Source organism: Pseudocercospora fijiensis (assembly GCF_000340215.1).
Source record: "Pseudocercospora fijiensis CIRAD86 unplaced genomic scaffold MYCFIscaffold_6, whole genome shotgun sequence".
Lineage (NCBI taxonomy): Eukaryota > Fungi > Ascomycota > Dothideomycetes > Mycosphaerellales > Mycosphaerellaceae > Pseudocercospora > Pseudocercospora fijiensis.
In genome coordinates this window covers 4020198-4031370 of record NW_006921537.1, presented here as the reverse complement: position 1 = coordinate 4031370, position 11173 = coordinate 4020198, and the positions used below count along the sequence as shown (strand labels likewise).

Below are 11173 nucleotides of genomic sequence, written 5' to 3'. Positions count from 1 at the left end.
AGCTTTGACGCCTTGTTTGCTTGAAGCCGAGAAACAAGTTCACAGTATATGATTGCAAGGAGATAGTCGACGAAGTTCCACGGTTCACGACATTACTCTCGCCGATGCAACGATGCACCGAAGTCAGCGTATGCTCATTCATCAGCACAGCCTGAATTTCTGCGACATGCAGCAGAACTCGGCCGACGCACGAGACGTGCACCTCTTCAAACACTCAGCAGAACCCCAATTCGTTCCAGTTCCAACAGAGACCATTTCCGAGCCCATCTGCTGATTGGCAAGATTTGATCCGAATGCCGCATTGACTCGGTCGAAGGGGAAAGTCGTTGATGACGATCTGTTCAATGTTGAGAATGGCTCAAGGAAGAGTGACTTTGCTGTTTTGTTCAAGACCCGCGGCTGCTACTGGTTGCCCAAGGATTAAGCCAATTCCTCGCCTGAGGATACATGTATGCGCCTTGATAAATGTTGCTCTTGTATTGCAGCTGCACTATCTGCGCCTAAAAAGACCTGTGACCGCAGCGCTGTAATGACTTGGTACACGCACAGTTTCGACAAAGGCTTAGTGTTCTTGACCGTCTAGGCCAACTCATGACCATCTTCATCAGGCTGGATATGCCGTGTTATCGATGGCCGTCAAAGCTATCTCGACCGCCACGTGCGAACCGAGCATGGATCTCAATGCTCTGCTCTTTGTCCGTCATTGGATCGCCGAGTCCAGAATAGACACCACGTTTTTCACCGGAGCCATTTTCAATAGTCTGCAATGCGGATGGATGGTGGAGCAACATCAGCGTGGTCGCCGACAGTCGTTCGTCTGTGTCCAAGGCCATAACGAAGTTCTTGCAGCTTACCTGTCCTGGGGATCGAGAAGTCCCCAATGTCTGAAATCCACGTCGTGGCGTCTACAACGGTTTGGTGCATGAGAACGTCAACGAAGCCTACCAGAATCAAGATCATTTTATTGAGCGTCTGTCTCTGGTGTCCGTGTGTCTTCCTGCCAAGGTGGCTAGAATCATTGAATCTCATTTTCATCTCTTCATTGTTACATTGCGTCTCTCGCTTTCTCGCTAAGGGGATATCACAAAATACTAAACTCTCGCATCTCCATCGAGACAAGAAGTTGAATATCCAAGACCGTCCAATTTAATACGCCTCTTCAGGCCTGGTGCCAGTTCTTCACCACTATTCCCCAAGAGCAACCTCATCCCCGAACACCAGAGCGCCTTCGCTAACTTATCAAAGACGACGACATCATTACGCCTCGCCCTCAACGTGAGCGGGCTGAGCTTCTGGCTGCGCCTGGCTTGCAATCTCGCCGCCAGATTGCATCTCTGCCCAGTCTCCCCAGAGACCGCGCTTACCTCGCACTCTGATCGGGAGGCCAAGTCCCTTACTATCTTGCTCGATCTTGATGGCGTCTTTCGTACCCAGCACCAGAAGTTCGAAGAACATTTTCGTGGCATCCTCCTTCGTAGTTCGCTTCTCGGGACACAGATCCGTGAACAAAGCTGAGCTCTTAACTCGCTTGCTCGGTGTCGGTGGCTCGTTGGCGTGCTTGGGATGTTCGGGTGCAAAGTGCTCGCGAAGCATGTGCACCATCTTCTTCGTGCCAAGAGCAACAGCGCCGCCCTGAGATGGGTGGAGAAGAGGTGCCTCGGTCACATCGAAATTTGCACCGTGGTCCTCGTACTCCTCATGTTCATCTTCATCAAGGTTAAGTTGAACATGGTCATTGGCAGTGACATCGAAGTCATGAGCGCCAGCATCAGCCTGGAAGCCTTCGTCCTCATCTTGTGGAATTTCAAGCTGTGGCGATTCTTGCCTCTCTCCGTCAGTCTCGACATCGGCAATACCAGAGTCTCGCTTTCGCTTTTTGTCACCTGCTTTGCGGACAACCTCCAACGAAAGAATACCTCGGAGCTCTGGTGCCCATCCGCGCATCTGGCCGTCCATGAGGTTGCTGATGAAGCTACCATTTCGTTGCATCTCCATGAGCTGGAGCAGGAGCGGATCTCGTGGCAAGTAAGTCGGCGCTTTGGTGATAGCAGAGCGATCTTCCTGCATCTTCTTGATTTGGCTGTTATGGATTTCGGTCTCATTGTCCATACGGACAACTTTTCTTCGCTTCACGCGTTGTGCTGCTTGAAGCACAGTGGAGTCCTCGTCCTCATGCATTTGGGCCTGGTCGAGCTGGAAAGTCTTCTCTAGATCGCGTTCAACACTACTACGAATGGATGAGAGAAGGGACTCTGAGCGCCGACGCTGTTCGCCAGCAGTGGCTACGCGTTCCATGGCGGCAGCATTGGCGCGAGCAACTTCGTCGTCGTCCATGCCGCCCATGTGGAGGTCGTCATCTGCAGCAATGATGGGTTCAGGAGCTTCAGTGGTAGGTCTCAAGGTAGTGTCGTCGTTGAATCCAAAATCAAGACCGAGATCGTCATCTTCCAGCAGCGTTGGCTCATCGCGTCTCGGAGTTGGAGCGCGACGGCCTTGTTCTATACTGGGTGCTTCGCTCAAACGTGTAATGTCGTTGTCCATGTCGAGTCCCAGGTCGAGACCTAGATCATCGTCATCAAGCAGTAGCGTCCGCTTCTCCTTAGGTCGGGTTGGTGTTTGGCTGTCCATGATCTGGCTCATTCCAAAGTCGAGCAAAGTAGGATCCTGTCCGGGCGCGCGTGCTTCTGGTTCTCGCAGCAGGTCCTCGGGATCTGGCAGAGGCGCAAAGAGATCGAGTTCCGTGATGGTATCGGGCAGAATCAAGGCGTTCGGGTTTGCTCGATGTGATTGATCAGTGGGGAGATCGACATTGCCCGGTTTGAAGGCCTGATGAATGATTAGCACACAAGGCATGCTGTGCACACATGCTATGCACTCACCAGCCTAATCTTGAGTAAGGCATCGTTGCAATCATCCATCAGGTACTTGGCTTTCCTGTTGTAGATCTTGACGACACCCAACAGCAGCTGCCCACTCAGACGCAGGGCCATAGGCGCCTGACTCTCTCCAATGATATCCTTGACGTTCGTCTCCAAATTAGACTGCAGCACGTTCTGCTTGGTCAGTTTGCGATCGAGGTTGGAGGCCAGCCAGACGCGAGCCAAGGGCCCGGTCTTGGACAGCAGCGTGGCTTCGTAGAACATCGTGAGGGCTTTCTACGTTGAGTCTGGGTGTATGCGATACTGATCTCCAAAGATGGTAGAGTCCAGACGTGTGGTGGGAGTGGTAGGAGTAATGCGCCTGGTCGTCGCGTCTTTGTTGTTGTTGTTGTTGGACACGACGCGTCACTCGCCGTGCGGAAGGTGAATTTTATGCCAAGAAGTGCATGTCGTCGGGTGGTGAATACAGTAATGCAGCCGCTCACAATGATGATGCGAATGCGCGGGTGTCGAGGTGGTGTTGGTGAGTGGTGGATGGTGGATGGTGGATGACGGTGACTGTGCGAGTTCAGGCTTCCGGATTATTCAGAGGTTGGGAGGCACGCGGACTGTTTTTAGTTCCAAGGCCGCCTCAGGCAGCCACGCTAGGCCAAGCTTAATTGATGCCTAATCCTGGCCTGGGGCCGCGCCGCGTAGGGGAAGGTGCGATGCTGCGAGTTGGAGACGCGGCCAGACGTGCATGTGCGTGGAGCTTTTTTGCAAGACTGCTTTGTTCGGCGGAAGGCAGCGCAGCGCAGCGCAGCAGACGCCGACAATAACCTCTGGCAGCCAAAGGCCAAGCAGGGCCAAATGTGACGGACGGCCTTCTCAACCAGACCACACTCCTCCTCCTACTCCTGAGCGACTTCAGTCAAGAGAATCAGCCACCATCCGCCCGGCGTTCATATGGCCGACCAAGCATGTCCCCATCCACCACCCCGATCATACCTCTGCACAATGCACCATCTCCATCGCCGTATGCACCGCCAAGCGGTTCCCAGTCGCATTCCTTGACTGCGCCCACCGAAGGCCGCTCTCTACACTCTCGAGCCTCCAGTCGAATAAAGCTGCCCGGACAGCAGAGCATCACCGCGCAACATGCGACTCTGACCCCCGAGCAAGTCGCCGAGAGGCATTCCACGTCTCTCACCAATGGCTTGCACCCTTCCGATGCCGCGACGCGATTGCAGGTGCAAGGCACCAATGAGTTGCCATCGGAGGAACCAGATCCATTATGGCTGCGCTTCGTTCAGCAGTTCAAGGAGACCTTGATTCTCCTATTGCTTGCCAGTGCTGCCGTGTCTGCTGTAATGGGCAATTACGAGGACGCGATTTCCATATTCATTGCAGTGACCATAGTCGTGTCAGTCGCGTTCGTGCAAGAGTATAGAAGTGAAAAGAGCTTAGAAGCATTGAACAAGCTTGTGCCGCATTTCGCGCATGTGATCAGGACATCTGCGTCCGAGCCAGTTGAGAATGGGGAGCCAAAGGGCACGGCTAGCGAGAAGAATGCAGACAAGGCAAGCACGACTATATCTGCCACACAGCTCGTGACGGGAGATCTTGTGCTGTTCCACACCGGTGACCGGATACCCGCCGACGTTCGAATCGTTCATGCCGCTGATCTCAGCATTGATGAGAGTAACTTGACTGGAGAGAATGAGCCTGTGGCGAAGACGGCAGACACTCTTGGCCCGGTCAACTATGCAAATGGCAGCACACATCCTTCGACTCTGATGAGGAGCGGAGAGATTCGTCTCACCGATCAGACCAACATCGCATTTCAGGGAACTCTGGTTCGATCGGGATATGGACATGGCATTGTCATCGGGACTGGAGGCGATACCGAGTTTGGCGCAATTAGTGCCTCTTTGCAGGAGATTGAGTCGCCGAGGACACCACTGCAACTGAGCATGGATCGATTAGGAAAGGAGCTCAGCTACATGTCGTTCGGTGTGATTGCTGTCATTATTCTTGTTGGTCTTTGGCGAGGCAGGAATTTCCTGGAGCTCTTCCAGATCGGAGTGTCATTGGCCGTAGCAGCCATTCCCGAAGGTCTGCCAATCATCGTGACTGTCACGCTTGCGCTGGGTGTTTTGCGCATGAGCCGGAGGAATGCTATTGTGCGCAGATTGCCTTCCGTCGAGACACTGGGATCTGTGAACGTGGTCTGCTCTGACAAGACAGGAACCCTCACCACCAACCACATGACTGCCACCAAGATGTGGAGTTTCGACAACGACAAGCCGCAAGACGTCAACAAGGTCTATTCCGAAAGCCTCAATGCAGCCACCACACAAGCCGTACTCAGAGCAGCAAATATCGTCAACGACGGGAGACTGAACACGCATAGTCATGGTCAGATCACAGCTGCTAGCGCCGCGGTGCTTGCGAGCACAGGTGGCGACGACGATTTAGCCAATGCAAAGAGCCGTTGGGCTGGCCAGCCAACGGATGTCGCGCTCTTGGACCTGCTGGACAACTTTCACGAAGAGGACGTGCGCGGTCGTATCGGCCAACGGAAGCACGAGATACCCTTTTCTAGCTCGCGGAAATGGATGGGCGTGATCAATGAAGCAAGTGACGGAAGCGACACTGCATACATCAAAGGCGCTCTCGAACGCGTGATCGGTCGCTGTGACACGTACATATCTGCTCAAGGCGAAGTCATTCTGGACGACAAACGACGGCAAGAAGTCGATCTAGCCGCTCGACAGATGGCGGAAGAAGGTCTTCGCGTTCTCGCTTTTGCCAGTGGTCCTGTCAGGATACGGGGTGCTGCAAGCAGAAACACCAGCCGTGATGTGAGTGGTGGTAGTAGAGCTTCCACACCAATGGCAGCGCTGGGCCAATCTTCCGGCGTTGACGAGAACGTCTACACCGGACTTTGCTTTTCTGGTCTCGTCGGCATGTCGGATCCGCCACGGAAAGGTGTGGACAGATCCATACGCCGCCTTTTGGCAGGAGGTGTGAAAGTGATCATGATCACTGGTGATGCCGAGGCCACAGCTGTTGCTGTTGCAAAGAAGCTGGGAATGCCCATCAACCTCAACTCTGCAATCGGCTCTCCAGTCATTCGCGGCGATCAACTCGATCAGATGAGCGAAGCAGACTTGGCAGAAGCGATGAGTCGCATCAGCATTTTCGCGCGCACAAGCCCCGAGCACAAGCTGAAGATCATCTCTGCTCTGCAGTCTCGCGGTGATGTTGTCGCGATGACTGGAGATGGTGTCAACGATGCACCTGCGCTCAAGAAAGCCGATATTGGTATTAGCATGGGCAAACTAGGCACAGATGTTGCCAAAGAAGCAGCGGACATGATCTTGACTGATGACGACTTCTCAACAATACTGAGCGCTATTGAAGAAGGCAAAGGCATTTTCTACAACATTCAGAACTTCCTGACTTTCCAGCTCAGCACAAGCGTTTCGGCATTGGGACTGGTCATGCTGAGCAGCCTGTTTGGACTGAAGAACCCGCTCAACGCCATGCAGATTCTCTGGATCAACATCATCATGGACGGACCGCCCGCACAATCTTTAGGGGTAGAGCCTGTCGACCCTGCCCTTCTCACGCAACCTCCACGACCTCGCACCGCCCGCGTTCTCACGCCAAAACTCCTCCGTCGCGTCTTTCAAAGCGCAGCCGTCATCCTCACCGGCACCCTCCTCACATACTACTCCCACCTCTCCGCTGAAGACCTCGTCGCGCACTCCGTTTCCGCCCGCGACACAACCCTCACCTTCACCCAATTTGTCCTCTTCGACATGTTCAACGCCCTATCCTGCCGCTCCGCGAACCGCAGCGTTCTCATGGGCGAAGTACCCTTACTCCCACCAAACTGGGTTGGCAAAAGTGGCGACGGCAACGTCATGTTCACATATGCTGTATTAGGAAGTTTGGTTGGACAGGCATTAGTCATATATTTCCCTCCTTTGCAAGCGGTATTTCAGACCGAGGCGTTGTCACTCGTGGATCTGGTTAAACTTGTGGTTGTGGCAAGTTCGGTGCTTTGGGTTGATGAGGGGAGGAAATTTTGGGAACGGAGGAGGAAAGGGAGGTCGATTGGACGGGTGGGGAGGATGGTGTAAAGTACGGAGTTTTGGGGGGAGCGTGCAATTGTATAGCGAGTGAGTATTGTGCGGAATATATCTGCTGTAGCAGTAGATTCGACGCGACAGAAGATGGGGAAATTTACATTTTTGTAGCTGTTTTTCGAAACACTCTTTCTGGATTGAGAGAGATTCTCTTCGGATAGACTCGAGCATTATGCGGCCGCCTAGTGACGCAAAAAGGAGCTCGAAATACATGTACGCATGCATCCCAGCGGTACAACGCCACCTCCTAGCCGTCCAGCTAACAACACCTCACCCTCAGCCCAATCCACCAAGACCTTCTTTCTCCTGTACGCCATTCAAGTAACAACCAAAGTCTCCAATTTCGGCAACTCCTCAAACAACCTCGTAAAATTCCCCCGTCCTCTCGGTCCTCGCTGATACTTCGAAACCCTCAAACCATGCACCGACCTCGTCGCACTCGTATCTCCACCATCCGAGTGAATTCCCCGCCGAAACTTCACCACTTGCCCATCCCCACCCGGAGAAAGCATATCCAGACTCGTCAAATTCTCGCAATTCTGAACGAGAGCGTCAAGTTTCCTTTCATCCCATCTCGTTCTGAGCGTGAGGTGTTCGAGGGAGTTGGTGGAATTCATCAAGTTGAGAGATTGGATGGTGTTCCAAACGCCGTTTGCAGTGATGGAGATGACATTCGGCGTGAATGCGACGAGGAAATCCATTCCTGGACTTAGGTGCAGAGATTTTATGCTGGAGAGGTTGAGGTTGGAGGTTATGAAGGCTTGGTGGAAATTTTCTGGCACTTCGTGCGAGGGAGGATGGAGTCGGAGATGTAGAGTTTCGAGGTTTGTCGCTTTTTGGAGGAGGGAGGTTAAGGTGTGCAGGAGTTCTGGTGGTGGTGGGATGGGGAGGAGGGTTGGTTGGAGGCTGGCTTGGAAATCTTGGAGGGCGATTTGTGAGGTTTCTGGGGCGAAGGGAGTCATGAAGTTGAAGCGGTGTTGGTCGATGGAGTCAAGTGCTTCGAGATCTTTTTGGTTGAAGGCGTGGACTTTGAAGTCATCCTTTCGATGCAAGAATTCTGATTTTCCGTGCTCGAGGAAATCGGGTTGACGGATGATTTTCTGCGGTGGACGGATTCCGAATTTAATCGTTTGGTGTGTGGTGAAGGAGTTCTTGACACCGGATTCGATACGCTCTTTGATCTTGTTCAGGCGCGACGTAATGGGACTCGGTGGTGGTTCGAAAGGGATTGAGATGTTGATGGAAAGCTCAAGTGTAGTGGACAGGAGGTCAGCGCACTTTGAGAGGACGTTGAGCGCTTCTGCTGTTTGCGACCAGTCGTATGCGGCACCGATGCTGATGTTGCGCAAATCAGATGAGGCCAACGGGCATGCCGATGCCGATGGAAATGGGAGTTGTGAGTTCTTTCTGAAAGAAGCCAGAATATTTGCCTCAATGAGGGAAGTGCAGGTGATCGCAAGCGCTGCAGCCACCATAGAGGCGCGCATCGTGTCTACCTTGCACGAAATGTGTGATTGTAGATCAGCAGAGTTGCTTGTCAGAAGAAGAGTGTCGTTGTTGGCTGTTGCCGTTGGAAAGGGACTGAGATTCCCACACGCTGACGTAACAATTTCACATGCGTGACAAGGGTTCAAGTGAATGCGAGTTTCCACGTGAGACTGCGTTTCCCATTGGGCACGCTCAACTGCTCCAATCTACTGGTGCAACCTCATCCGGAACTGTGTCAGAGAGCTATAGCCACTTGCGACGACTGCTGGGCAACCGCGGTCGCGGACGAGCTAAGAAAGCTCCATCAGGTCTCTTTGCAATTGTCTGGAGAGGCTGGCAATGGAAACGGGCAGCTCGACGGCTCGAATTCCAGAGCTGCATTCGGCATTCTTCTCGACCACTGTGTCCCGTATAGGCCGTCCATTGCAGCTGCAACATTTCACAGCGAACTACCCAGACAAATTGGAGTTCCATTATGAAGTGTCAAGGTATCTTCAATCGACTTCCCACAAGGGATTAAAGTAATGCCCCTACGAGCGTTGAATTCATTTGCTGATAATACATAAGAACCGTTTTTGCAAGCCTCCATCAAGTCTGGGTATCAAGCTTCACTGGGTTGAAGCATCATTCGTAAATTCGTTAGTCGGTCATACAGTATGTATCATGCATGTCTTCATAAGGTTATTATTTGCTGCACCTCAAGTACCCTCATACAAGGTCCGAACGGGAGCATGGCCTTCCCGGTGACATTCGTGTCCAGATCGGGCAGGCGTACTGCCACGGATGCTCGGTCTATCCAGATCGAAAGGGTCGCTGCGCCTACTACTTCTCGAAGCGTTGGTGGAAACAGAGAAGTGCGATAGTCCGTGGGCCTGTGTTGCTGGCTGTGAATTGGTAGTATTTGCTCGTGCTCGCATAGGATGAAGCAAGGAGCCAAGAATATTCCGAGTCTTGCTAGCCGATCCAGAAACAGATGTCGTAGATGGCTCTGGCTCATGTGGTAGAGCAGGTAGCTGTTTCTCTGTCTCACCGGGCGGCGTGAAGAAAGGATCCTCAGCTGGGTGTTGCTGTACGGTAGGCAGTGAGATCAAGGATGGGTAAGACCTGAATGATGGTGTCGAAGCATAGGTTGCCACACATTCCCGAGACAGAGTAGGGTCTACCACTGCTGTAGTGGGCAAATCTTGAGCAGGCGCAATTGGCCTCATCCTGCCTACAGACTGCGGTCTTGGCGAGGTGAACACAAACCCAGCTAAGGCCTCCCGTGGTTTTCGCAGGAAGCTGGTCGCTGTATCAGTCGATCGTCGTGGTGTGGTAGGACGAGGGAGATCCGGATTGACGACTCGCAGCTGGCCGAGAGGTGCTGAGTCTCGGTAGCCTTCCCCGGCACCCGGAACAAAGGGTCGTGGCCAATGCCTGGTGCTCATGCGGATCATGCGATGGTCTTCATCCACGCTCACGGGCGAGATGCTGTGCGGCCGCACTTGACTGCTGCTGGGTGAATCTCTGGCAAGACGACTGATTGGCAGAAGCGTAGCGAAAGCGGTCAGCTTCTGTTTGAACGGCGGTCGTGCCTCTTCGCTGTCTGCCTTCTCCGTCAACGAGGTGAGATCAGAGTCATGATCCTTTCGCCGCCATCGTAGCACCAGACATATAAGCACGCCAATGACGACAAGTCCTGCTATGGCGCCTGAAAGTCCGCCGATGACAGCACGTTTGTGCGGGTTGCTTGATCGCATAGCAGTTGTTGTCGCATTGTTTGAGGAAGAAAGGCGTGCGGTAGGAATGGCTGTCACTACAGGTGGCAGGGTATAGTTTGAGATTGAAGTGACCACTGATGGCAGAGCGGCCAATGCGCCAGACGTGGGCTGGCTGATGGCGGGTGGCCGGGATATCCTTGAATGTGATTGTGTCGACGTTGTGATGTTGCTCCATCCTGATGTTGAGCGACTGGTTGTACGTGTTTGCCTTGGTGGTGGTGGTGGTGGTGGTGTTGTTGTTGGTGATGTTGTGGTTGTTGGTGATGTTGTGGTTGTTGTTGGTGATGTTGTGGTTGTTGTGGAATCTATACCTGATGTTGATGCCAGTACTGTGACGACAGACGTGGACCAGAACGTGGTGACGGTTTCAGTAGAATATGGAAGCGTCCCCACTGTGCCAGCCATTGATCCGGATTGTGCGGAATGCGTGCCCTCATGCTCACTGATGATCAAGGTAGCAGTGCGAGGCAGCAGGGCAGAGAAGAGAGTGAAGAATTATTCATATGCGCGCTGCAGGGTGAAGGGACAAGCGCAGGTGTAGTATGTGACCATGACATGGCGGAGGCTCCGCGCGAAAACACAGGCGTGCAACAGCCTAACTTACAGGAGGCAGAGCGATACGCAGGCATATGATCCAACAACGAACGGTTGGAGGAGTGATGATGAGGACAGGACGCTGCCGTCTCGTGCATGTTTCAAACTGCTTCTGTCGGCGGCAAAGGCACGCAGATCCAGCGTCGCGACGGAGACGCTTTCACGCCAGCACAGACGGGACAACCCGACGTCAATACTGCGAACAGTCGCGTGAGAACGATAGGGTTCAACCACAGCGAACTTACGTTATGCGGTTATGGGTTGCAACAATATCATATATGTTGCTCGCATTGCCTACTCTGGCGGCAGCATCCTG

The 11173-nt window shown here is 53.2% G+C and overlaps 5 protein-coding genes across 5 annotated transcripts; 2 read left to right on the top strand and 3 right to left on the bottom strand.

The window, feature by feature from the left end:
• Positions 1–1032: 1032 nt before the first annotated feature.
• On the bottom strand, positions 1033–3393 carry MYCFIDRAFT_88063 (uncharacterized protein). The gene is made up of 2 exons (XM_007930448.1): positions 2880–3393; positions 1033–2826 (listed from the first exon to the last, which is right to left on the bottom strand). The coding sequence occupies exons 1-2, from the start codon at positions 3141–3143 to the stop codon at positions 1258–1260; spliced, it is 1833 nt and encodes a 610-aa protein (XP_007928639.1). The 5' UTR covers positions 3144–3393; the 3' UTR covers positions 1033–1257.
• A 445-nt stretch (positions 3394–3838) lies between these two features.
• On the top strand, positions 3839–7009 carry MYCFIDRAFT_38601 (uncharacterized protein; the record flags this gene model as incomplete). Its single annotated transcript, XM_007929770.1, has 2 exons — positions 3839–3918; positions 4003–7009. 2 exons carry the CDS (start codon positions 3839–3841, stop codon positions 7007–7009), a joined length of 3087 nt encoding a protein of 1028 aa, XP_007927961.1.
• Positions 7010–7332: 323 nt separating this feature from the next.
• MYCFIDRAFT_81500 (uncharacterized protein) lies at positions 7333–8502 on the bottom strand (the record flags this gene model as incomplete). The annotated part of the gene is made up of 1 exon (XM_007930447.1): positions 7333–8502. The coding sequence occupies one exon, from the start codon at positions 8500–8502 to the stop codon at positions 7333–7335; it is 1170 nt and encodes a 389-aa protein (XP_007928638.1).
• Positions 8503–8521: 19 nt separating this feature from the next.
• On the top strand, positions 8522–9028 carry MYCFIDRAFT_176732 (uncharacterized protein; the record flags this gene model as incomplete). The annotated part of the gene is made up of 6 exons (XM_007930446.1): positions 8522–8563; positions 8594–8634; positions 8661–8715; positions 8743–8905; positions 8949–8983; positions 9017–9028. 6 exons carry the CDS (start codon positions 8522–8524, stop codon positions 9026–9028), a joined length of 348 nt encoding a protein of 115 aa, XP_007928637.1.
• A 173-nt stretch (positions 9029–9201) lies between these two features.
• Positions 9202–10668, bottom strand: MYCFIDRAFT_176730 (uncharacterized protein; the record flags this gene model as incomplete). The annotated part of the gene is made up of 1 exon (XM_007930445.1): positions 9202–10668. The coding sequence occupies one exon, from the start codon at positions 10666–10668 to the stop codon at positions 9202–9204; it is 1467 nt and encodes a 488-aa protein (XP_007928636.1).
• Positions 10669–11173: the final 505 nt, after the last annotated feature.